This window comes from Prionailurus viverrinus, chromosome A2, assembly GCF_022837055.1.
Source record: "Prionailurus viverrinus isolate Anna chromosome A2, UM_Priviv_1.0, whole genome shotgun sequence".
Classification (NCBI taxonomy): domain Eukaryota; kingdom Metazoa; phylum Chordata; class Mammalia; order Carnivora; family Felidae; genus Prionailurus; species Prionailurus viverrinus.
The window spans coordinates 3,303,667-3,330,530 of NC_062562.1; the positions used below are offsets into that span (position 1 = coordinate 3,303,667).

Sequence of the window (26,864 nt, forward strand, 5' to 3'; positions counted from 1 at the left end):
GGGGAGGGAGGGGTGAGGAGGTGGGGCACAGGGGATTGCGAGGGCTGTGAAACTACCTTGTGATGCTGGGTACACTTGCGTCCAAACCCATTTGTTTTTGTTTGTTTGTTTGTTTGTTTATGTTTTATTTTTGAGAGAGACAGAGCGCAAGCGGGGGAGGGGCAGAGAGAGAGGGAGACACAGAATCGGAAGCAGGCTCCAGGCTCCGAGCTGTCCGCACAGAGCCTGATGCGGGGCTTGAATTCACGAACCGTGAGATCTTGACCTGAGCCGAAGTCGGACGCTTAACCGACTGAGCCACTCAGGTGCCCCCGTCCTAACCCATTTGAATGGAGCCCCAAGAGAGAACCCGAGCGTGGAGCACGGACTTAGGTGGTAACGAGGTGCCCACGCACAGCTCTGGTGCCATGTTGACGGCGGGGGGGGGGGGGGGGGCGTGAGCGGGAGGACAGGGAGCATTGTACTTTCTACCCAAGTTTGCTGTGGACCTAAAACTGTTCTAAAAAATAACACCTATCTTTTTTTTTTAAAAGGAGAAAGGCCGAAGGCTCTGTTAGCTGGACGAGGTTGTGACTCCAGCCTCCTGTGCCTTGGCTCTCCCGGGACACTGGAACCAGAGGCTAATGTGAATTTATTTTTTCCATCATAGCTTGGAGAGCCCCCCCCCCCCCCCCCCCCCCCGTATATTTAACGTTTGAGAAACACTTCTCTGTATGTTCTCCCAAGCGAAGCTCAGACCTGACCCCCACCTCGGGCAGGGAAGTCGGCCCGCGGGCTGGCTTTGGGCCAGGTCACTCACCTGGGCTTTTGGTGCAGGGGCTGCTGCCGCATGGCCATGTACTGGGTGTCCTCCTGCAGCCGGTTCAGGGGCGAGTCCGGCTTTAGACGGATCCCATAGTAATGATACTTGGAGTTGCCCCTAGAAACCAAGCATCTCAGGGTCAGCTCTCTTTGCAGATGTCCTGAACGACAAGACAGGTGCCGGGTCTCGGCCCTTTGTTTCGGGTTCTGGGGTTCAGTGTCCCCTGGACCATATGGGAAATGTTCACAGGCTATTCCACAATCCGAGGGGTTTAGGAAATTCTATACTCGCCTCTCTCTTGGAGATTGCCTTCTTGCACTTAAGCATCATAGTAGCTCTGAGAAGTCTCGCAATGGGAAACGCAGTCCGGCGTTGTGTGACCCAGCATGGCCTCCCGACCATCCTCACCGTCACCACCGTCACCACCATCATCACCACCACCACCGTCATCATCACCCCCATCCCCACCCCACATCATCTAACAACATGAATGGGAAAATGGGAAAATGGCACCTTTGTGGGAAACACTGTCATAGCTTATTATGGGAGACAGGATGACCCAAGGGCTTTAGACATTTTGGTTAAGAAAACAGGTCAGAGGGGCTCCGTAGGAGAGAAGCACCGAAGGACAGACAGGTGTCTGGCAACGGGGACAAGCGGGAGGAGCGCGGGTCCTTTCTAGAAGAGGTAAGAGCTTAGCTGGTGGCAGGGGAGGGAAAGCAGTGGGGAGAAAAGCCCCGGTCCTGGCCCGAGGCCAAGCATCCGGGACGCTCTGACGCTGGAGGCCGGGCACGAGCCTTCTGGAGAGGACCCAGAGACAGTGGAGGCTGTGTCCCCAGAGACCAGGGGCTCGCTCTCCTTCTCCCCCTTCCTACCCTCCCCCGTCCAGCGATGTTGCGTAAGGATGTTCTGTTATGGATCAGAGGATGGCCGAGGACCTTCTCTTGGCCAGACACCAGCTTCGGAGGGTGTACGCATGACCCCGACCCCCTGAATGACTTCACAGACAGCGGCCGTGCAGGAACCAGCCTTCTGTGTGCTCTGGGCCACCCACTTTTTGTTTTCTAGTGGGGGGAGTGTTGGATTCGTGCCTGGGAAAAGTTCATGGCGCATGACGGTCCCTGGCTGCTGCAGGCCAAGGGCAGGCCCTGGGGGATGGGTCCAGGCATGGCAGAGAGCACCAAGAGATGGTAAATCCAACTCCTACTAGATCAGCCAGGGGCTGCTTTTTAAGAAAGCCGGTTATTGTGGAAATTGTTAAATGACGAGAGAGTGCTGGAGCAAAGCCCGTGTCACCGGGAGAGAGATGGCCCACTGCCAACACCTTGGGCCGGCCGGTCCCGTGCCGCCAATTCAGAACAAATCCAAGTTCACCCAGGGGCACGCAGGTCAGGACACACGGGCAGGAGGGAGCCCATGTTCTCCCAAAGCTCAATATCTGTACAGGGGATGCAGAGGATGGGCAGGCGTGGGACCCCCAGGCACCCCCGTGCGTGCACCCACCTGGTGCCCAGCCGCCGTGTCCGCAGCCCCATGAAAACCGAGCGGATCAGCTTCCCGAAAGAGGCAGCATTCACAGGGTCCAGCTTGTGCTCCTGGCAGTGCCGGAGGTAATGGTTGTAGAGAGAGCTTCTGGGGAGACTCACGCCTTCCGCGGTTTCGTAATTATCTAACAGCCACTGGAGCTGGATAAAGAAAGACACGCTCACGTTCGTCAGGATCCCCCCAAATGCTAACATGGACTCATTAAGAGAATCACATACGTTCTCCCCATTGATGTGGTGAAGAAATTCACATCCCCAGTCACGGATCTGGGTTCAAGAGATTCTGGGCGCAGGAATTAATAGCTTCTCTCCACGCCTGTATTTGTTCCTTCAATTTCCAGCCTGGTTTTCAGATTCCTCGATTTGATTTTTAAAAGCCTGCGTGTGACTGAGACCTTTTGGGTTGGGTCTTCATAGTCATTTGGACACCAAGTGTCTCCTATACTTTCAGGAATGTCAGGACAAAGAGGATTGAAAAGAGCTTGACGGACCCATCGGCACTGCACCCGGCGTTAAACAGGGCAACCTCGGCCTTTATGGCTTGTCCACCTCTTGGCACCTTGCCCTTGAGGGACAAATCATTAATCTAAGGGTGAAGGTGGCTGGGGCTTGGCCACCTGTCTCATCCGCTGGTCACCGAATATAAAAGTCCTAGTTGAATTCTTGCCTTATTGCTTGGGCTGCTATTTCTTTGCCCCCAACCAGGACTTCCGCGTCCTGGGGCGGTCAGATTGTACTAAAACAGGCCAAGAAGGAGGGGGTGATTTCCCAGACACTCCTTCCTCCTGCCCCTTTTCTTAATTGGGCTGTGAAGCCCCCACGGAGGGTACCTCACCGCAGCCACTGAACTGACTTCACCGGCCGCGAGTCTGCTCCAAGCCAGGGCCCTCCCCAAGGGCGGGGCCCATGGCATCTCCTGCCCTGCCCCTTTCCTTAGAGCTCTCGGGCCAGATGTCAGCGGCTACACTTCCTCCCCGAGGTAGGGGATGTGTGCGGACAGAATGGTCTGTGTTCCTATTGCCGGGGTGGGGGGGGAAGGGGGGGGATGGAGTGGCCTGAAGACCAGGCACTCTGGAATTTGTTGTGTATTTTCTCTTAGTAAAGCTTTTTTTCTTTCTTTCTTTCTTTCTGAGAAAACAAAAACAAAACAAGACACGGGACGACGGACAGACGGACTGATATATCCTCGCGTCCCTGACTGAGAGATTGCAAATGCAAACGGGACGCAATACTGAAAAGGCTTACGTGCGAGGTTTTGCGCCCAGGCCAAAAGGCAGGGTGAGCGAATCCACAGCGAGTCGCTGCCCCCCCAGGGCTCAGCCTCGGGTCAGAAGGGCGGGAGCCGGCCACACAGAAAGTCAGGTCCCAGCGGAGGCGCCTCCTTGGTCCCCCCTCGCCCCGACCCCTCTCCCCTTGGTGCCACGGGCCGAAGGCTTAGCTGCAAAGTCAGTGAGTAGTTCGCCAGCGTGGCAGTGCCCTCTGACCCCAGGGTGCACCCTCCTCCCCGCCCTGAGCACCCCTGCCGCCGGGGCTCTGGACGCGGAGCCAGGTGAGGAGGGGCTGGCGTTTGAGGGGGTCCTTTGAACCCTGAGCTTGTCTTCAGAAGACGTTCCCCCTCTGGAGCTGGCAGGCACACTTTATCTAATGCGTGTCCGCCCCGCGGGATTGAGGACCCCGGGCGGGTAGAGGGAAGCGGCTCCGTCCACATCTGCACCCCAGGATCCTGACGATGCCTCAAGAGACACGGAGGCACAGACGGGGGTCCCCCCGTGTGCGGGAAGCCGAGGGCGAGGAGGCCGAAGACTTGTCTCTCCGCCACCCCGGGCAGGGGGGGCGGGGGGCACACGGTGCCGCGTCTGAGGGGTCCTCTGGGGCCGGAGAGGGGGTGAGGCCAGACTCTGGGGGGTGGGCAGGACGGGGCACCGGCTCACGTGTGTGAGGACACAGGACTGGCTCACACGTATGAGGAAGTGTCGGGAAGGATGCTCGCTTCACCTCGTCACTGCCCCCGGCCCCGTGTCGTTGATGTTGGAAGTGGATCTTTTACTTGGGTTGGTATGTGGACGTTGACATCAACGACGCATCGGTATCTCGACAACAAGTTCTTCCCAGGTCGACGTAACCCCAGAGAGAACGGACCCCACTAGCAGCCCCTCAAAGAACGGTCAGTTACACTCTCTCTCTCTTTTGCGCTGAGGAGGTACCCCGAGGGAAGCCGTTTCAAGCGACCAATGACTCGAGTCATGAGGGAGCTGAGAGAGGGCGGCATGGGGAAGCATTCTAGCGAGGGAACAGCCTGTGCAAAGGCTCTGGGGCGGCACCGGGCCTGGTGCAGTGGAGGAACAGTGAGGGGCCTGTGTGGCTGGAGACAGAAGGAGGAGGGGAGGGAGGGAACAGGGCAGGTCGGCCAGGGCCCCAGAGGCTGTTTCGATGACGCAAGCTTCTACTTGGGAATGTGATGGGGGGACCCGGAGGCTTCTGAACAGAGAAGTGCCGCGATCTGACTCTGGTTCCAGTAGGACCACCCTCACGGCGGCTGCGAGAAGGGCCCGGAAGCTGGGCGAGGGCAGCGGCCGAGGGCTGGCTAGGTGGTGGCCGCGACACTCCACGGGAGAGACGGTGGTGGTGGGGGTGGTGAGGGGGAGGGGGAGGAGGGGGGCTGTGGTGGAGGAGGAGGGAGAAGTGGTCTGATTCTGGATCTTTCCGAAGGTGAGGTCAAGAGCATCTGGCGGGGGCGGGGGGGGGTTGGGGAGGAGGGTGGGAAGCAAGGGTGCCCCGCAGCAGAGGGCGGGGGGCACAGGGGTTGGGGCGGTCAGGGCTCCGCTTGGGACACACGGTGCTGGGCCCCAAGCCGCAGGCGGGTCCTGGAGGGGGAGCTTCGGGAGAGGCCGGGGTGGGGGGGGTGCCTGCTGGGAAACAGCCTTTCCCCCAGGGAGCCAGGGTGGGGTCAGCAAGCTGGTGACCATCCCATGGAGCCGCTGATTCTAGCCAAGCCCCAAGCCTGGCCTGCAAGGTAAGCCTGGTCGTCACACGGGCCTGCAGTCGGCCACCAGCTGACGGCCAAGCGCCCTTTGACGATCTGTTTCTCCGTTAAAAAAAAAAAAAAAGTCATATAATCTGAATACACTCAATCTAACGACAGGTCCTCCTCCCAGGGTTGGAAAATAACAGCTCACTGCAGTGGACCATGGCTGTCCCCAAAGGACAGTGACTGAGCCACCGGTGGGGGGAGGGGTCCCTGAGTGGGGGGTGTTGTTCTGTGTGGGGATCTGGCTGAGGGGCAGCCCTGGGAGGAGCCCAGGCCCCTCCCCTGCTCAAGGAGGGGGACCTCGACCCCAAGTTCCTCTCCCGGGGCCAGGCACACGGGGGGGCTGCCTCCAAGCGGTGGCTGCGGGTGGGGAAGGCGTTTCCGCTCCCAGGGCCCCGCTTCACGTCCTTGGAAACAGCTCTCCCACGTTTCCCGCCACTAGATCTGCCCGCCCCCAGCTCAGAGACCGCTTGAGGCCCCCCTCCTCCCGTGGGCCTTTCAACCCCAGGCTGGAAAGTTCCTTCCACCTGCACACCCCCTGGTTGCGGCCCCTTCAGGGCATCTTAGGGAGCTCCAGGGACCGCGGCACTGGCTGCGTGTGGAAGGCGCTGTCCAGCCTCCCAGGCTCGGGGCACCTCGCCCGCCCCGCCCAGCCTACGACGGCGCTTCGAGAAGCCAACTCTGCGGAGCACGACAACCAGTTCCGGCTGAGGACTCCCACGACGGGACTGTGGGCACGCTCACGTGTCACCTGGGCGCACGTTCTCACACACGCTTGGCCACTGTGCTCCCTGGAGCGAGATTCCCTTGTTCCTTCTGCTTCCTATTCAGCACGGGTCTGGTGGGGGTGGGACGGCACGACCCAGGCTTTCCGACAGGGGTCGGCTGGGAGGTCGCCAGGAAAGCGGGTCCGTGGGGCCCAGCCCCCAACCAGACTCCTATGCGCCGGGGCCGGGCTGGCAAAGGAGCGGGACTCGGCCAGCGTCGCCCAACACAAGAGCGCCGCGGGCCGCAGGCGGCGGCGGTGACAACCATCGTGAGCGAGCGTGGGACACACGGGCCCCACCTATCGGCCGGGACACGTTCCCTCCCTCCCTCCCTCCCTCCCTCCCTCCCTCCCGGCTCTCACATTTCCCAGGACGAGCTCTAGGTGGGTCTCTCACTCCGGTGTGTGTGGCTGAATCTTCAGAAAGATCTTATTTCTAGTCTCTGATTCTAGGCCGCCAAGCCCACACCCTGCTTCTCGCAGCGCCTGACGCCCGAACGAGACTCAACGACACACGGCCAGGGAGGCACGGACGCGGGCGGGTTTCCTGCTGGGAAACCGGCGGGCAGGGAAGCAGTCAAAGCAGCCTCCTTCCAAAGGAAGCGTTAGAAGCCGGAAGCACCCCTGCGGCCAGAGACAAGCGGCTCACGCATGTCCCCCCAACATTTCAAATCCCCCCGCGAACCCCGCCTGCCCGGGGCTTGCGGCCCGTACGCTGCCTTCCGCGGGGCCGACCCGGCGCTGGGCCGGCAGGCCGAGTCGCGGCCACGCGTGTTCGCGTCGGGGCCCTGCCGAACAGGGCTGCCGTTGCGCAGCCTTGGCCACGTGGTGCCTTCCGAGTTGCAGACCGAGGGGTCTTCTCCCCCAGCTTGTCTGCAGATGCTCCCCTCGCCAGGTCTGCCCGCAGGGCTGACGTCATCCAGCAGGAACGGGCGACAGGGAGGGCAGGAGCCACCTGCTCTGGGAGTGGGGGACACTCAGCAGGGTCCTGACGCTTCGATTCACTTACGGCTTCAAGACAGCGGGTGTGAGGCTGCTCTTCCTTCCTGTGACCGGCCCTCTGAGGCCCTCGTCACGCGTCCCTGGGGCAGCACAGCGCACCCGTGCCGAGCCACCAACCTGGACGTGTCTGCACCTTCCCCGAGCGCGGTTTCCGCCCCACAATCACTGCCCTTTCTCGTGCCCTGTGTGAATGTCGGCCACGACCAGAGTCTTGATGGGGTCGTAGTTAGGCAATAAAGACTCTTAGCCGGTCACCTCTGCCAGTCCCGTCCCGCCCCGCGCAGCTGCCCGGGGACAGGGACACTGGCCGTCTCCTGGCGAACGACCTGCCATCTTGGTTTCCCCGGAGGGAGGCGAGGGAGGAAGACCCTATGCAGTGAGAACAGGCAGACGTTTGCTGGTTTGCACTTTTCTCAAATTGCCTGTTGGTTTTTTTTTTTTTACCCCCAAAAAGCTGATCGCAGAAAATGCAGCTAAGAGTCACGGTGGCACCCGCTTCTCCTGTTGTGGCCACCGCTTCTCTTCGTGTCACTTTACTGGTTCTGCCTCTTCCCTGCCAGGCACTCGGGGAGTGGCGGCACGCGTACCACACACGTTAGTCCCACCGCCCGCCAGAAGGGGCGGGTGCTGTCACCAGCTACCTTGGCAAGTGGAGACTCCTCTCCCTCACGCGGGTGAAAGGCATTCTGGCCGGATGTGGAACCCTAGATTGGTGGCCCCCCTATCTCTCGTGTCACGTCACGGTCTTCGCTGGCTTTTAAACTGTCTGTGAAGGTCACGAGCGCGGCAGGGCAGACCGCCACATCGACACACACTTACATGGCTGTTGAGTAAACCGCTTTTGTGTGAGGTGATCCCTTCGCTTTTTTGGAGGTTTTCAATCGCCATTTCAAGCTAAAGAAAATGTGTGCAGAAACAAACAAAACAAAACAAAATGGAAAAAAAAAAAAGGAAATCATATGGTTAGCATCAGCCAAGATTTGTTTTTATTAATATCCAAATAATGATTTAAGCGCCTACAAAATAAAAACCAGGCTGGACGCAGGCGGGGGGACGGTTAAGTTGTGAGTTCAAGCTGCGGCCGGGACTGTTATTCCTGCCATGCAGGCGAGCCGGGGGGCGGGGAGCACAGGCAGCAGGATGAGTTGTGCTGTGAATGCTGGCGATTGCGTTGTAACACAACATGTGCACACGCAGAGCACGAACGCTGAGCCGAGGCATAAGTTCACGTATAAGCAAAGCCAGCACCATGACTGCCCACTGCTCCCCTGGACCCGTCATCGTCATCGGTCGCCAGGGAGAATCAGCTGTCTACCCAAGGGCGGCCAGCGGTGCTGACTTCCTGGCCAGCCTGTCCTGTCACAGAGCTCAGAGCCTCCCTCCTGGATGCTCCAGGAAAATAGCAACGAGGCCGGAGACCCTGGCCCTGCCATCGGGAGGCGTAGGGGCCACCGGGCATGTCAGAGAGATAAGCTCCTGAATGTGGAACGAAGCGTGGGCTGGGCAAAGAGGGTTACACAGGAAGGAGAACGAGTCGCAGGGGGACGTCACGTGAAGCTAACAGTGGGCCTTCCTGGGGGAAGGGGCTTTTGAGTTGGGTCCCGAGGACTTCCTGGAGGCAAGGAGCTGAGGTGGTGCAGTGGGTCGACGCACAGGAGGAAACAGCCGGTTGTGGGCGGCTCCCACCACATCTGTCCGTGCTGAATGTGACTTGTGCACGTCAAACGGAAACTGAAAATCTGCCGGAGGCCACCACGCAGGCCGAGGACTGCAATGGAAGGAAGTAAACCTAATGCGCTGACTTTCCTCAAACACGCACGGAAGGCAGACCTCAGTGATGCTTGTGCAGAGAGCAGGGGGAACACGTATTTCGGAAAGCGCAGCTGGACGGGGCTCCTGGGGCTGAGTGCGGGAGCAAGAGGGTTACTGCTTTGCCCATCACCTCTTTTGACCGCTGTGTGTGTGTGTCCGCTGTCCTCACTGTTACCCAACACTGTGCCGGACGTTCTAGCCGGGGGGGGGGGGGGGGGGGGGGGGTGTCAGGCAACAGTGAGGAACCAAAGGCATCCGTATTGGAAAGGAAGAAGTAACGTGCGGATAACATGATCTTAAATACCGAAAATCCTGAGGAACCCACCAAAGCACCGTTAAGGCTGATAAACAACCCAGCAGAGTTGCAGGTTACAAGATCAATGCCCACAGATCGGTTCTGTCTCAACAGTGAACAGCAGGCGAACGAAATAAAGAAACAATCCCGTTTGCAGTAACGTCAAAGAAAATCCAATACCTAGGAATGAATTTAACCAGCAAGGTAAAGCATTTGTAAGTTAAACTATAAAACGTTGTTGAATGAAATTAAAGACTTAAATAAGCAGAAGACATCCCATATTCATGGGCAGGAAGACTTAATATTAAAATTTTTTTTTCAACGTTTTTTATTTTATTTTTGGGACAGAGAGAGACAGAGCATGAATGGGGGAGGGGCAGAGAGAGAGGGAGACACAGAATCGGAAACAGGCTCCAGGCTCCGAGCCATCAGCCCGGAGCCCGACGCGGGGCTCGAACTCCCGGACCGCGAGATCGCGACCTGGCCAAAGTCGGACGCTTAACCGACTGCGCCACCCAGGCGCCCCTGGAAGACTTAATATTTAGATGGCAATACTCTCCAGGTTGATCTATAGACTCCAAGCAATCCTTATGAAAATCCTCTATTAAACTTCTGACTGCTTTTTCAGAAACAGACAAGATGATCGTAAAATTCGTAGGGCATTGCAAGGGACCCCGGATAGCCAAAACAATCTTGAAAAAGAAGGACAAAGTTGGAAGGTTCACGTTTCCCAGTTTCAAAACCTACCACAAAGTTACAGTAACCAGAACAGTGCAGTATTGGGATAAGGAGAGACATCTAGGTAGACACAGATAGACCAGCGGGGTGGAATCAAACTTCCAGGAAGAGTCCCATAGATCTGTGGTCAACTGAGTTTTGACGAGGGTGTCAAGAGCATTGAATAGAGAGAGCAAACTTCCGAACAAGTGGGTTTCCACAGGCAAATGAATGAAGTTGGCCCCCCGCCTCACAATATATACAAAAACAACTCAAAAATGAATCAAAGAGCTAAATGTAAGAGACACAACTATACAACTCTCAGAGGAAAATATAAGGTAGTCACGTACAATAAGTTTATCTTCGTGACCTTGGATTTGGCAATGGAGTTTTAAAATTTTTATTTATTTATTTATTTATTTATTTATTTATTTATTTATTTATTTTTGAGACAGAGACAGAGCATGAGTGCGGGGGTGGGGGGGGGGGGGTGCAGACAGAGAGGGAGACACAGAATCCGAAGCAGGCTCCAGGCTCCGAGCTGTCAGCACAGAGCCCGACGCGGGGCTCGAACTCACGGACTACGAGATCATGACCTGAGCCGAAGTTGGACACTTAACCAACTGAGTCACCCAGGCGCCCCTGCATTGTATACTTTTAAATGGCTAAAAAGATGCATTTTATGTTACATGAATTTTACCTTGATTTAAAAAAATATACAACCAATTAAAAAACCTATTGTTCTCTTGCGATTTGAACGGATCTTTTGCCCACATGTATGGTTTTTGTAACATCACACACTGGTCACGTGGAAAATATTGGCTCACCGAGTTTCCGGGTGTTCCAAATGATGACGCAGTTCACTAAACGCTATTGAAAATCACATTTGTTATTATCACTACCAAGCTCATCAGGAGGATACCAGGTTTTCAAAATTCAAAGTTTTCTTTTTTTGGTTGAAAATTTACTGGCAACCAAATTAATTCCCCCCCCCCCCCATCCGCTTCGTGCTCTCCTTTTTGAGAAAAATGCCTGCCAAATCCTCAAGTCTGAAAACTCATCATTTGTCTGTTATTCCTTCAAGCAAACACTGTGTTTTGTGACAGAAGTGGCTGCTGCAGCTCACAGTCATCTGCCCGGCGGCTCTTCCTTAGCACAGTCATCACACTTTGGCAGCAGAAGTGCCTTTTGTCACCCAGAATATTAGAAAGGACTGGGGTTTCATACAATGACTGTTTACTGCTTCACCAAGGACCTTAGGTGAACCCTAACAGCAAGTTGCACTACCGAATTCGCTGCTTCTCTTCTCTTTTTCACTGGGAGCGCAGGGTGGTGCAGAAGCCGGTGGCTTCTGGGAGAGTCTGACGCCTCCGCCTAGCTCCGCGCCTGCGTCTGTGCCCCGGGGGCGCATCGATGTTGATTTTGCACAATCAGTGCAAACCTCAGCACAGGGAAAGCTGGCGACAGCCTGATGGCTTAGTATTATTATGAAAACAGTTCTGACCCGGTGGACCCCCGGGGCCGGTCTTGGGGACACCCAGAAGAGTGCCAGACGTCTTGAGGACTGCCTGCTAAAAACTGTAGAGCTACGGGTGAGTATCGAGTATCGTGGAAAAGCACACAAATTAAGGCTTGCTGCAGAAGACCATCCTGAAGAACCCATAGCTATTAAATAGGGTCCGCTCAAGCCCACGGGTGCAGAGAATTAATTTAATGCACAGTGAACCTCCCCAGGTGTTCGTTGTGTTTTGAAATCAAGCGACAGTTGGGGTGTCTGGATGGCTCAGCCCGTTGAGCGTCTGACTCTTGATTTCGGCTCAGGTCACGATAGGAGGCTCGTGGGATCGAGCCCTACATCAGGCACCCACTGAGCTCGGAGGCTGCTCGAGATTCTCTCTTTCTCCCTCAGTCTCTGCCCCTCCCCTGCTCGTGCTCTCTCTCTCAAAATAAATAAATAAACATTAAAATAAAATTACGACGTCGGGTAAACATCAGAAGGCGATAAAGAAGGTAAGGACCCCCCTCCCTCCCCCCCCCCCCCCCCCCCCCCCCCCCCCGCCGCCAAGGCCCGAGGGGGAGGTTAACGCCCGGCAGGCAGCACTGGAGGCGCAGTGCGCACGCCGGTCCAGCAGAGGGCGCTGCGGCGCCACCTCCCAGCCCCGCGCGGGCGGCCCTACGGGCATCTGCGGAAAAGGAGCATCTCGCTGTCGCAGCCCTAGTCTTCCTCGCACACCTGCCGGGGCGACTCTCGCCGCACAAGTACAAACGCCTTATCCGGTCCGCTCAGTGGCCGGCGAAGTTAGTGTCTACTCTCTGAGTACGCTTAACATAGAGGCTAATTTTATGTTTGCCTGGAGTTTAATCTTCAGTAAGGAGGGGCCAAAGGTGGCCTCCGTGGAGCCCCACCCCGCCCGGGGCCCAGACAGCTTTCCCTAAAATCAACTGTTTTTTGAACTCCCAGCACTTTCCTTCCATCTTGGTATTGTGCATATGCTGATGCGTCCATTTCTTGACTCCTCGGGAGCTTAATTTTTATTTTTGGTTCGGCGTAATGCAGCACATGCTCCTTTTGACTGGCCCCCTAAACATCATTTTTTCTGCTACATGAATTATTAACAGAATGCCAGGGGAAAAGGACACATGCTTTAAGGGCTTGTTCAGAAGGAGGGCAGAAAAAATACATAAGGATTCGAGACCAAAGATAAAAGAACCTGCCGTAACAGCAGGTAGCGGTCAAGTTTTAACGGTTCCCGAGTGTATTAAAATAAGCCAATTATTTAGAAAATTCCTCTCCTTTCATGTGTAATCCTAGCAAGATTCTTCCTGATTCAAAGACTGTACTGGCGCCTCCTAAGGAGGCACGAGTGGAGGTTCGTGAGTGTGTGCCCACGTGGCCATTCCACTTATAACAAAATAATCCCATTAAAAGGACCTGCCGGGATAGGGGTCACCCCTACCAAGGGCCAGCAACGACCAGCGTTGAAGTGGCCCCGGCATCTCCAGACGGGTCTGCCAAAATCTGACATCAGGACCATGCCTCCGGGGGGCTCCCTGGAAAGGCCAGGGAGGAGTGGGGACGGGACAGGAAGGTGTTAACCCTGCATCCTCAAATGTAGCCCAGTTATGTGACCATGAACGGAGGAGATCAAAGTTTAAATGCTTTAGGAGCAACCCTTTTGAATAAATCTCTAAAGAAAACGGAGAGTCGTTTAAAAGGAAGAGACACCGTTGGACTTTTGAGGGCAAGGATACAAAGCCCAGAATTCTGCCTGCAGAAAGGATACGGGGCCCACAGCGAAGGGCCAGGTGGGAACGTGGAGAGAATTTGGGGCTCACCGCTGGGGAAGGAGGAGGCTGGCCTGGGGGGAAACAGGGCATTTTAAATCCGTTTGTCCATTTTTATTTTGTTCATTAAACATGTTAAAAACATGTAAGTAATATTATACATGCTTGCCGTACAAAAATCTGATCATGCCAGAGATGGTCCCCACTTAGGGCCAGGACGGCGGTGGGGCCACAAGGTGCCCTGGGCACCTGGCCTGGCCCATCCCATTCTAGCCCCGCCTCAGCTTCTCCCCGGCACCCGACTTCCCTACGTGGGAGGAGAGGCCTTCACCAACAGCCTGGTGTGGGTCCTTTCAGGTGCATTATATCGGACTCACATTTCACTTAATGTTTTTTTGGGGGGGGGGTTGTGTTAGGTATTCAGCTCTGCTTACCTGCATTTACCACTTAATCTTTTGTGATTACCTCTCTGAGGCAGTTGTTATACATCAAGGGACGGCAAGCTTTTTCTATAAAGGGCCAGATAGTGACCGTTCTGGGTTTTGTGGGCCAGTCTCTGTCCGCAACTACTCAACTCTGTCCTAGGAGCTGGAAAGCAGCCACAGACCAGTGAAGGAATGGGCGTGGCTGCGTGCCAGTAAAACTTGGTTTAGAAAACCAGGCAGCCGGCTGGATTTGGCTTTGGAGCTGTGGTCTGCTGCTCCCCCTGCCCCGTAATTCTACCAAGAATTACACATTATGGGTGTTTTAGACTATTGTTAAACTGTTTTTTTCTGAACGACATGGGTATAGAGGTGATGGTGGTGTGGTATTGTGAGTGATTCCATATTCCAAAGTGGTTAATCTTATGTGACGGAAATTTTGCCTTAAGAAAAAATTAAAAAATAAAAATAAATAAGATAGGGGCACCTGGATGGCTTAGTTGGGTAAGCATCCCACTCTTGATTTCTGCTCAGGTCATGATCTCACGGTTCGTGGTTCGAGCCCCGCTTCCGGCTCTGCACTCACAGTGCGGAGCCTGCTTGGGAGTCTCTCTCTCCCTCCCTCTCCCTGCCCCTGCCCTGCTGGCACTCTCCTCCTCACTCTCTCTCAAAAATAAATGAACTTTAGGGGCGCCTGGGTGGCTCAGTCGGTTGAGTGACTGACTTCGGCTCAAGTCACGATCGCACGGTTCGTGGGTTCGAGCCCTGCGTCGGGCTTTGCGCTGACAGCACAGAGCTTGCTTCGGATTCTGTCTCCTTCTCTCTCTGCCCCTCCCTCACTCAAATGCGCACGCTCTCTCTTTCTTGCTCAAAAATAAATATTAACAAAATTAAAAGATAAATAAAAAAACTTAAAAAACTTAAGAAAACTTATAAGGTAACATATGCATGTGGTTAAGAATTCACTTGGGGCGCCTGGGTGGCTCATTCAGTTGAGCGTCCGACTTCGGCTCAGGTCATGATCTCACGGCTCGTGAGTTCGAGCCCCGCGTCGGGCTCTGTGCTGACGGCTCGGGGCCTGGAGCCTGCTTCTGCTTCTGTGTCTCCCTCTCTCGCCCCTAACCCACTCGCATTCTGTCTCTGTCTCTGTCAAAAATAAATAAACATTAAAAAAAAAAAAAAAGAATTCACTAGAAGGAAAAGGTATCTAAAACAGCAAGCCTCCCTCTTCTCTTGTCCTTCCTGTCACGGAAACAGTCTTTCTACTGGTAATCATTTTTAGCAGCTAGAGTGTTTAGTTCTTATAATTCCTAGAACTTTTAACAATAGGGTCCTACTTCTTAAATCAGTTTTCAGAATTTTAAACTTTTCCTTTGGAAATAATTCCAGACGTACAAAAACACTGTAAAATTGGTGCCAAGAATTCCCGCAGACCCTCTCCTCCAGCCTCCCTGAAATGTTAGCATCTCCCGTGACCACGGAACCAGGCCTCACGTGACCTCAGCACAAGGACCAAGACCCAGAAATCAACCCCCACTCACCACGCTCAGCCAACCGAAAGGGCTCGTTAGAACGTGACGGTCCTTGCACTCCCGTCCTTTTTCTGGCCCGGGATCCAGTCCAGAGTCACACGCCGTGGTCATTTTGCATACACAGCCGTGAGAGAAAATACCAGAAAAATGAGAAATGGGCGGGGAGTGGAAGAAGCTTTTATTAGATCAACGACCCATTTGTCCACAGTCGCCCTTGACCTCCCACGTGGGTTTGTGTCGCCCTGCACAGGAACAACGGCTTCTCCGGTAAATTAATTGAGGCTTTTCAGAATAAGCACAGAAGAATGTTTTCCAGGATGACAGTCACATTGTTTACTTTTGTCACTAGAGGAGACCAGAGACGAAAACCTCAGATCCGTCTCAAAGCGATGCTCCTGAGCAAACGCAGGTAGTGCTCCCTGCCTTTACGGAGAAATGCGCAAAACCAGATTCAGAAGTGATGATGTCGGGGGCACCTGGGGGGGCTCAGTCGGTTAGGGGCTAAGTCCAACTTTGGCTCAGGCCATGATCTCACGGTTTGTGGGTTCGAGCCCCGCGTCGGGCTCCGTGCTGACAGCTCAGAGCCTGGAGCCTGCTTCGGATTCTGCGTCTCCCTCTCTCTCTGCCCCTTGCCCGCTCACACTCTGTCTCTCCCTCTCTCAAAAATAAACATTAAAAACAATAACAAAAAATTTTAAAAAAGGGTGATGATGTCATTGAATGTTTGTCCAAACCCACAGAAGGCACAGCACCAGGCAAGAACCCTGATGTCAACTAGGGGCTTTAGTTAATAATAACAGTATGTCAAGATTGGCTCACTGGGGTAACAAACCTACCAAACTTACCCAAAATGCTAATAAGGGAAACTGTGTGTGTGTTGGTGGCGGGGGGGGCTACGGGGATTCTCGTACTTCCTGCTCAATTTTTCTGTAAGCCTAAGACTGCGCTTAAAAAAAAAAAAGGAGTCGGGGCGCCTGGGTGGCTCAGTCGGTGAGCATCAGACTTCAGCTCAGGTCATGATCCTGCGTTCATGGGTTCGAGCCCCGTGTCGTGTTGGGCTCTGTGCTGACAGCTCAGAGCCTGGAGCCTGCTTCAGGTTCTGTGTCAGTTTTGCTCTCTGTCCCTCCCCTGCTCATGCTCTGTCTCTCTCCCCCCCCCCCAAAAAAAAGTTAAAAAATTATTTAAAAAAGGAGTCTATTAAAGAAAAAAAGTGATGATAAATATTTTTTTAGTCAGAGAAAAAAGTGGATGCGCTATCGGCAAAATTCCTTCATCAAACAACGTGCGCTTGCTCCCAAAGGGTTTGCTCTGGCCGTTGGGCAAAAGCTCTGATGTGCAGAGGATGAGGCAGCTTCTAGCAAATGCTAGAGGTCACTGTGCAGTTAAGGTGTTCCGCATCTTCACTGGCAGGCTATAGAGAAGACGTTTTCGTGGTTGATGATCCATCGTGAGCTGTGACCTGTGTGGGTGGCACACCGGCCCCGCGGGCCACCTGGAAGGGTCACCGTGAGACCGGGAGGCCAGGCCACACAGCGGGAGCCACGGACGCTCCATTCACGGTCTCCCCTGGCCTTGACCCAGCGCAGATGAGCTGGATGGAGTACACGGGATTCGGCTTTTCTGAACTCACGTGTGCCGGTGCTCGGGGCTGAGAGGCTCGCTTGTGTGTTGAAAGCAGGAGCTGAGTCTCTGATGACACCGGTAGAGAAATTCCTATGATTTCAAGTGACGTGTCTCCGGGGTGTGCGTTGTGGAACTTGGAGCCGTCGGTCCGGGGCCTTAAATATCGCCATTTCTCATGTTGGAAAGGAGATCTCGGGGTTTTCGAAGACTCAGTGTCCCAAGGGACTGGGCTGCCGATCCCCACTGGCTTCTCAAACCCAGCACACGAGGGTTTTCTTCCTCTGGAGGAGGAAGCAATCATGGCAGTCTTAGGCAGATCTCAAGTCTTAGGCACATTTGAAAATCACAGCAGGCGCCACAAAGCTGACGCCGGTTCTTTCCGGGGGGGGCGGAACGCGACCAGAGCAAGCTCAGAGCCCGCCTGACGCCGTTCTCCGAGGCGACGTCACTTCTCACCCTTCTGGCTTTGGCGCGGCACGTGCTGGAAGGCCAGCCGCGTGGCCCGGGCAGACACCATCCCGATCTCTGACGATCTCCGCCGCTACCTGTGAGCCAGGACCCCACTTTCCTGGAAGCTAAGAGTTCACGAAGACACCACCCAGAGGGGTCAAGTGGGACTTGGCCACCGGGTCGGCTTACCCTTCAGTAGGCCGGACCTAGGCCCCGATGAAACACCACGATGGCAGGTTCCCGCACGGACAGGAGTGCTGTGTTATTACTGTGAAAACTGGCCGGACCGTTTGCCTTCCTCGGTCCCCACGGTGTGGCCCACGGGGGCCGCCTGACTGCGCGGCATGACTGCCTGCAGCCCGAGAGCCCCGCGGGCGGAGGGAGCGGCAGGGTCTCCACCCTGGGCAGCCCGAGGGCCCCCGGCTCCCCCCACCCCGACACGACCCAAAGGGCCAATCCTGGGCTGGAGTGGCAGGGGCAGGCCTCTTGGGGGAGAACCTCTGTCGGGTGTGGTTGAAGAAAGTGCAGCGCTAAGCGGCTTTATTGAAAACGCACCATTCGGGCAACTCACTTTTCAGTTTTACAAGATACCGATGAAATAACTGAGACTCAAGAAAATCCACCACGGAAGTCGAAACCTCTCCTCAAGGCCGCAGGGTGATTCCCTCCAGCCTCCGCCTCTGTTCTCGGAATCAACTCGAAGTCCCAAAACTCTGACGGGCAAAGCTGGCAGGCGTCAAGTGCCGGGGGCCTCAGGAGCCTCGGGTTAATTCTGTGGTTCCTGGAAAGTCCCACAGATCCCTGCTGCAAACGTGTGACATGTTCCTGTGCCAAAGCAGGTCGATAAACAAGCAAGCAGGCAGGGTCGGGAACCAGATCGTCTTCTGGAACGATCACTCTCCGGGGCTTGCATGGAGAGGGGTGTCAAAACACAGCCCATTCCTGGATTCCCAATTGGTTTAAAAACACGATTCTTCTGAAGCGACCGGACGACAAACCACAGTGGCCGGGTGGCCGAGGCTCTGGGCAGCACATATGCTTGCAACAGGATAGCGTGGACCATAGAGAACGCTGTAGTTTCTCAGTAAATCTGTGACCCGCGACCCTAGTATGTGCTGCTATTACGTACTGATGCAATTTACTAACTTCCAACCTGTCAGGTTCATGACAGTTAACGTGGTCTGTGAGGAATGTTTCTCATCAGTATCCGCTCTAAACTCACATCCCTGCAGCCAGTCCTCCGAGGGAGTATACGTGTGGTTGCAAGTGGCCACCCAGGCCCTGCCGGGTGGAAGGGACTGAGCGAGGCGAGGTGCGAGCTGGTGAGCCAGGACCAACCCCACCCCACATGCTACTGCCTCTAGAGAACAAGTGACTTTTCTCCACCCTGTCCACAGAACTGGGTCCTGGAGAGCACTCTGGACACAGAGGGCAGCAAAACCCGGGAGGGGGTGCTCTCTGATGTCAGTGACCCCAAAGCACATCAGGACCAAAAGGACAGGGATGAGGCAGGAACATCACCTTCTATTTTGGGAGGTTAGCCCCACACCAAAAGAGGAAGTTACTTCCTAATTGATGATCGGTCAACGTAATCTGTCACAGGAACAGTCTACAGAAGAAACACTCATGGTCATATCAACGAAGAAAAAGCATTTGACAAAAGTAATATTCATTGATGATAAGGACTTGCAGAAAACTAGGGATGGAGGGGAATTTCCTCAATCTGAAAAAGGGCATCTATGAAAACCCAGAGCCAGTATGACACTTAGTGGTGAAAGACTGAAGATTTTCCCCTAAGACTGGGGACAAAGCAAGGATGTCCACTCTTGCCACGCCTGTTCAACACTGTACTGGAAGTCCTAGCTCGTTCAAAAAGACAAGGAAAAGGAATAAAGGTTATCCAGATTGGAAAGGGAGAAGTAAAATTGTTCCCACTCACAGACAACAAAAAACTCTTGCAGCTCTTATAAGTGAGTCCAGGGAGGCTGCAGGATGCGAGGCCAACAGCCAAAAATGAGCAGTTGGAAACTGAAATTAAAAATCAATACCATTTATAATAGCTCCAAAAACATAAACTATTTAGGCATAAATCTAACAAAATATGTACAGAATTTATATGCCACAAATTACAAAATGCTGACGTAAGACATCAAAGATCTAAATAAATGGAAAAAACATACTATGTTCATGGATGGGAAGACCCAACACAGTAAAGATATCAGTTCTCCCCAAATTGATCTACAGGTCTAATATTGTTTAATCAAAATCTCACTATGAATTTTTTGTAGATATAGACAGACTGACCTAAAACTTATATAGAAAATTCTAAATTTATGTAAACAGCCAACATAATAGTGAAGTGAGAGGAAACGCTCTACCCAATCTGGAATGGAAAGACACTCTAAAGACTGGGAGGACATATTTGCAAATCACATCTCTGACAGGGGACTCATATCCAGGATATATAAAAAACTCTCAACACTCCACAGTATGAAAACAAACCACCCAGTTAAAAAATAGGCAAATGACGTGAACTGATAGGTCACCAAAGAGCATATAACGAAAGGCAAGCAATCGCATAGAAAGCTGCTCACCATCATTAGCGATTAAGAAAACGCAAATCACAACCACAGTGAGATATCACTACACACCTTATGAGAACGTCGAAAATGAAAAATGGTTGACAACATCAAGTGCTGGTGACGAAGTGGAGCATGGGGACTCATACGCCGGGGGTGGGGTGGGGGGGGACGCAAAATGGTACAGCCACTTGGGAAAACTGTTGGTGGTTTCTGATCACATTCAACAGACACTTACCACGTGAACCAGCAATCTTGCTTGTAAGTATTTACCCAGAAGAAAGGAAAACGTATGTCCATACAAGAACCTGTACGTGAGGACTTACAGAAGCTTTATTCGTAATCACCAAAAAACTGGAAATTGCCCAAATGACCCTCAAAGGGTGAATGGATAGGTGAGCTGCGGTATAATGGAATCCTTCCCAGTAGCAAAGAAGCAGCAAGTACAGATTCGTGTGATAATGTGAATGGGTCTCAAAGGCACCACTGTGAGTGCCAAGAAGGGTCAGTTTTACTCTGTGTTAATTTTCCAAATGAACTAAAATAAAAGTAAGCGTGGAAACTAGGCTTTGAGAGCAGACATGTTTTTAAAGCAGGTCAGGAGCAGAGTCTGGGGCAGGACCCTGGCGGCAACAAGGGGGTGCAGCTCCCGAGGGAGACTGCTCCCTGCCGAGGTCGGTCCAGCGGTCACGGGGATAGACGGGCCTGGGCCTCTGGGAGGGCGACGCCAAGGGTGGCGGTCCCACCAGCACGGCGACGCTGGCCCCGGATGCAATTTCCACAGCAGCCCGGGAGGGGCCTTTTACCCTCTCTGTTTACCACGGGGTACCTGGTTCCAAGGGGTGGACACTTGCCTCGGACCACACGCCCATCCTGGCCACAGAGCTCCGGCTCCGGTGCCCCAGGCTGCCTTTCACTCACCATCCCCGCTGCCGAGGAGAGTCTATTCTGGGTCTACCCCGCTGCCCCAGACAGCCTCGTACGTACCGTAGCCGGCGATGACCGGGAAGTGTGGGCCAGGGAGTGTCTCGTGCCGTCCATCCCCCCGTGGATGAGATAGGCTCCCGCGCTGGAGACAATAGGGCTCCCCCCGACATCCATGGTGATGCCCACCATGCTGTGGGAGGGGACCGCCGGCGGGGAGGAGCCTGCCACGGTCACCTGGGCGCCGCCCGGGGCCTCGAAGTAAGACGCTGTGCTGCTCGGGGCGTACATCTGAGGCTCGGGGTTGTAGGCGTAGGCCGTCCGTCTGTCAGGAAGAGAGGAGGTGCCTCCTGAGTCTCACCGGGGTCCGGGAGGACTCCACGTTAGGCGGAGCCCCAGGAGACCGCGCCTACGGGGTCACTCAGACACGAGGGGTCAGGGCAGTGCAAAGTTCAAAGCGATCGTTTCTGAAAATATTAAGGATCGCGGGATGACCCATCGAAACCGATGGAACAATTCTGTGTCTTATGGTTACACGAAATCTACCCGTGGGGTAAAATGGCGCAGAGCGCGCACGCGTGTAGGACGATAGACGGGGCTGAGGCCCGCAGGCTAGCTGGCGGTGCATCCCCAAGTCAATTTCCTGGTATCGTGCTGCGGTCACGGAAGATGCCCCCCCTGGGGGAGGCCGTGTGCTAATTCTGCAACTTCTTTGGAGTCTATGATTCTTTCAGAACGAAAAGGTTTGCAAAATGAAATCGCATACTTAAAAGAACTTCTAACGATACCAAGAATTTGCCTGATGTTCCTTTACCCTCTGGATTAAATGATTAACCATGTGGCTTGAGACTCACAGTTTTAAGTTCCGCTCGCTCCTGTCGAGCTGACCCCAGTAAAAGACTGAAGCGTAGCGATGTGTCGTGAGCTGGCCCCTCCGCGTGGCAGTGAGGCCCCTGTGACCGCCTCCCAGAAGTGTGCTCTCCTTCCTGTCCCGACCCCACCCCAGGGCGACAGCTTATCTAACTGCAGCGCAGGATCGAGCCCAGGGGCACGGGGCGACCTGCGGACCTCCCTCAGCTTTCACGGGCAGTTCACGCCCTGTTCACGTCCTGACGTGCGTGGGTCTGTGCATATTTCAGAAGCTTCGGCGGCGCTGTGCTGCAGAAGCTCACACAGCTCCAGCCGTCACGGCCGCCAGCCTTCATGCCCACCCCTCAACTTCCGAAAGGGGGTGATGGAAAGCAAATGGGCAAAGGGACTCGTGTCTCAAGCGCAATGAGCTTCATGGGAAATGTATCATTTTCTGCCCGGAGCGCCACATAGTTGGAAGGCAGAACATTCTAGAAGTCCTTGACAAATGGAAAATCAAGTTTTAGCAACCTCATAAAGAGCCAGAGGGGAACACAGGCAAGGATGAGAAGGCAGAGATAAAAACGGTCTCTGGGTTGTGAAGACTGAACCTTCAGACTTAAAAGCTGGATTAGGTTTTCGTTTCGTTTCATTTTGTTGAAAGACTGCCTTTTCTGGCAGTAAAAACTACAAAGGCCTGTGATTTCTGAAATCTCCACAGGGCTCTGATGCCCCCAGACTGTCCTAATGGTTCCCACACCACCCAAAGGGGGAGGAGGAGAAGTTTGCGAGTACAGGCCCCAAATGGAAAAAGGTAGGGTAGTCGTGAGAGAAGGTTCCGGACGTGGCCCACGCTTCTCTGACAGGCGGGCCCTTCCGAGGGGAGAGGAAACCCACGTACAAGGCTCCATTGGTGTAGACCGTGTCTCCGCCTTCCACGTACTGCACCTGCGGGGGGTACATGTGCTGCACGGGCTGGACCTGGAAGATGAACATCAGATACCTCGTGTCACACACACCAGTCCCCTTGCTGTTCAGCCTGTCTGTGTCTTCTGTGGCCTTTTGTGGACATTGACTCCTATGTTTCCGATCTGGGGCGTCAGACACCCCTCGCCCTACAGGGCAGGGGGCGCAAGCCGGTTATACTCTACATGGCCCGGCGGCCCTGGCACCCCTCCCCAGAGGGGCCGGGGGCCTTGGAAGGAGAAACGTGCCTGGAGTGGGAGATGGAGAGGGGGCACCGGGAAGCCTCGTCTGTGGCAGTGGCCGTGGCACACCTCCGCGGACAGGGACGCTGGCCCTGGTGGTGGAGACCCAGAGCTCTGCGCACAGACCTTGAAAACCTCACCACGGAGGGAACCTTAATGGATGCCTAATCCAGCTTCCTTTTGGGGTGAAGAAATCTGGGGCTGGGTGTCATCGTGACCGCTAAGGCTTCGTGTGGGGTTGGCAGGATGGGACTGACTCCCACCTCCCAGGCCAGGCCAGGCCAGGCCAGGCCAGCGTGGTGCTGGAGTTAACAATCGATGGATCGTGAGAAGCTTCTAGGGATTAACATGCTGGGCGGGCTGTGCCTTAGGGGACTGGGTGAAACACAGAAGTCACTCTGCCAGTCCAAGTTGCTCAGGGACAAAGGCCCCACAGAGAGGAAGCTTCTAGAATCACGACACTGGTCTTGTTCTCCTGTCCCCCAAGGACCTGAGACAGAACCACTGGCTCCCTGCCGGGCCTGCCGAAGCCTTCGCTTCTCTCCCACAACCCGAAAACCTGCTCCCGTTTTCACTGACGCAGTTACCGGACAAGCGCCTCTAAACTCACCAGCTTAGATTTAAGCCGGAGCTGCCGGGGGAGAGAGGTGTGCTCTCTGGTCTCAGCTGTCACCACAATCACGCTCAGGGGTCCTTTCAGGCAGGAGTGTGCACTGATTTTAATTCCGTATGTGACAGGGCACAAGTCCGCCAACTCCAGCCAAACCTGGCCGGTCTCTTTTTGTGCATTAAGTTTCCCTGGGACACGGCCACGCCCCTCCGGGTACATCTACAGCTGCTTTTGTGGGACAGTGGCAGAGTCCAGCAGCTGGCCTGCTAAGCCAAAAAATACACTATTTGGCTTTTTCCGGAAAAGTTCTGCCCTCCGCTGTCCCGGATCATGCCGACTCTGTGTGGCTGGTGCACCCAAGCCCTGAAGCTCGGTTGCCAGATAACCTCATGTCACAAGAAGTGCTTCCTGGGTCGTGCACTTGTCTGAGGGCACAATTGCCTCCCCAAGAGGTTCCATGTTCCTCCAAACCTGAAACTTGGCTCTCTGTCTGCGTGTCTACCTCAGCACCCCAGTGCTCCGTCGGGGTGCTGGGTTGCCCCCCAAATGCTGAATCTCTGAATGAATGAAAGATCATCAGCTTTCTTGGCTTGTTGCAAACTATCTGCAGTAAAAGAATTTTTTTAAACATAGCTTTCAAGGGGCTGAGCCTTGAGAAAGGCTGAGCCTTTCAAGGGGCATAGCTTTCAAGGGGTGGCTCAGTCGGTTAAGCATCCAACTTCGGCTCAGGTCATGATGTCACAGTCCACAGTCTGTGGGTTCGAGCCCCGCGTCAGGCTCCGTGCTGACAGCTCAGAGCCTGGAGCCTGCTTCGGATTCTGTGACTCCCTCTCTCTGCCTCTCCTCTCTTGCTCGCACTCTGTCTCTCTCTCTCAAAAATCAATAAACATTAAAAAATTTTTTTTAAACATAGCCTTCAAAAGAACCTTCTGGTACAGAGCTGAAGATATCAAAGACAAAGCGATAGCAACAACAGAAAAGGGTGCATTGTCCAGAGAGGGCACCGGATCACTCAGTGCTGATGTGTCCCATTTCACCTGGGCTATGGTTACCTGCTGTGGCACCTGCTGGACCCTGGGGAGGGAGATTGGCTGCATCTGGGCCCCTTTGGGAGCCGAGCCCGCTGTCTGGACCAACACCCTCTAAAATGGAAGGAGAAAAGGACATTTAGACTTGTCAGAGGTTAGTCCTTAAAGCAAATACAGGTTATAACCAGGGCTACCGCCATCTACTCCACCATCACCTTCCAGAAACATAGTGAAATTGGCAGGAGAGGAGTGCGCGCGCGCGCGCACACACACACACACACACACACACACACACACACACTCTCATTCGCACGCCGGAGCACATGCGCCTCCAGCTGCCCCCAGCAGCTCTCCCTCCCTCGGGTCTGTCTGCGAGGTGGCCTGGGCTGTCCCTGACATCAGGCTGAGAGGCTGGGTGATAAGAAGGACCCTGCAGACAGCTGTCCACACCACCTTTCCCATCCCTGGCACCAAGCTGGGGCTGGTGGCCGCACGTGTCCAGCGCGGTGGGAAGCTATGCTGGACGGGGCAAGCTGGAAGGCGAAGCGTGAAGAGCCCGTTGGGGGAACTGAGGCAGCAGGAACTCTTCTCTCTGGCAAGGAGAGAGGCACCCACTGTTGCGGGGAGGCAGGGAAGCCCACCAGCAGGAGCGCTTGGAACTTTCCAGAAAGAGAGCACCCCATGTCAGTGGCAGGGAGTCTGCACGGGGAGCAGACAATGCACCCCGGGGGCGGGGGGAGGTGAGGCCAGGGACGGCGCGTGGGTGGCTGCGGGGACCGGATGCATTGCTGGCAGGGACGAAGCCTTGGAACTTGGGAGGCACGCGGTGGCCATGGCAGGACCCTGGAGGCAGGGCCTGGGCCCCAGCCAGCCCGTGGCTGCTACCGAGAAAGGCTGGGCCACTCAGGCCCGAGACTGCGGTGTGGCGAGAAGGAGCCAAGGCGGCCGGGGGCGGAGGGCCGGCGTGTCAGGTTCAAGTGGGCAGGGAAACAAGTCAATTAGCTACAACTCAGTCTGATCACATCCCCTTGGTGCCCTGAGACGGGCTTCCAAGGCCCACACCGGGGCTGCGTGTTTGCAAGAAACGAAAGCTTAAACACGTCTGATTATCTGTTCTGAAATGAACAAGCCGCTTTCACGTCTGCCCTTTGGTTTGGGCTGAATTATGGGGCTTTTCTACCTTTGTCAATTCTGTCATGCTTCTGACTTTTGGATTCGTACTCGTAGGTGGTCACATGGCCACGGGGGCCTCCGTGCATGTCTCCAGGTTTCCAGTCTGTTCCGTGGCCTTCAGCTTGGTGTGGTCCTACATCGCTAACTTTATGTTTAAGCCTATGGTGTGTTTCCAGCCGTGGTAGAAATCCAGAAGGCAAGAGCCTTAACGTGGATGTTCTCTCCTTGCAAATTGTAAAGAAGGTATCCGTTTGGATGGTAGAATTTTAACCAATCTTTTGCCTTATCCGTAAGGTTTCCCCGTGTAATAGGGGTACTTCCAAGGCATAAGAAAATGTCCATTAAAAGATAGGAATATACCAAGCCAAGTTTCTTTTTGAGTTTGTAGCATTGGGTCCTTGGTGGGGCCTTTGCAACAAATAGCGAAAAAGCCAGTGTGACATGGAGGGGCAGGGGGAACAGAACAGAGGGGTTGCTATTTCGACAGGAGCAGCGTTGGGACCGTAATGTCAGTTCAGGAAAATATAGATTCCTTTCTCTGCTGCCTCAAGTGTTTTCCCAAACCTAAGTGGGGGCGTCCCCCACCCCCCCAGGCCACACTGGCTTTCTCGGAACAGCCTGAGCCCCGAGCAGCGGGCAGGCTGGTCTGTTACCTGCGGGGAGGCTGGCACAGGCTGAGCCACGGGGGCCTGGGCTGCTGCCGACGGACACAGAGCCACAGAAGCCGGCGAATCGGATCCACCCTCTGAATTCTGCATGCTCAGTTCTAAAGAAAGGCGGAGAGAGGTTGAGTGGGGCGGGACTGCAGCCACGGAGGCCCAAGTGGTGACTACCTATGGTCTTCAAACTTCACGTGCAAGTCGGCTGGCCATACTGGGGAAGGAAGAAAGGGAACCCAGTGGCACAAATGCCTCATAGGAAGAGCAGCGGGGGTGGGGAGGGGTGGCAGGAAACGTTTTTCCCAATATAAAACCAAAAGTTAGCTCTGCAGACAGTCCTTTCCAGGGCTCCTACAATTGTTTACTCATCCATCCAGTGAATCACAAGCTCCTGATGGATGCTTGCCATCTGGCGGGCTACGGTACCCCAAACTACAAGCGCATTCTCCTAAGGCGGGGTGTCTGCCCCTCAGCACTGGGGACACCGGGGCCGGATTGTCCTTAGGCCGACCTCGGCATCCCTGACCTCCACTCGTTAGATGCCAGGAGCGCCTCT

The 26,864-nt window shown here is 54.6% G+C and overlaps 1 protein-coding gene across 3 annotated transcripts in view; it reads right to left on the reverse strand.

Annotated features, from left to right (window-relative positions):
• Nucleotides 1-26,864, reverse strand: part of RFX2 (regulatory factor X2) — a 90,534-nt gene that overhangs the window by 11,838 nt on the left and 51,832 nt on the right. For 2 of the 3 annotated variants that reach the window (XM_047848650.1, XM_047848648.1), the window contains exons 2-8: nt 26,303-26,415; nt 24,501-24,590; nt 22,532-22,611; nt 20,845-21,106; nt 7,962-8,036; nt 2,306-2,487; nt 800-919 (exon numbers count right to left, since the gene is read on the reverse strand). In XM_047848650.1, coding sequence (XP_047704606.1) covers nt 800-919; nt 2,306-2,487; nt 7,962-8,036; nt 20,845-21,106; nt 22,532-22,611; nt 24,501-24,590; nt 26,303-26,407 — 914 coding nt within the window. In that variant the 5' untranslated portion in view covers nt 26,408-26,415. The remainder of the gene's footprint in view (nt 1-799; nt 920-2,305; nt 2,488-7,961; nt 8,037-20,844; nt 21,107-22,531; nt 22,612-24,500; nt 24,591-26,302; nt 26,416-26,864) is intronic. The other variant, XM_047848649.1, reaches the window with a different exon arrangement.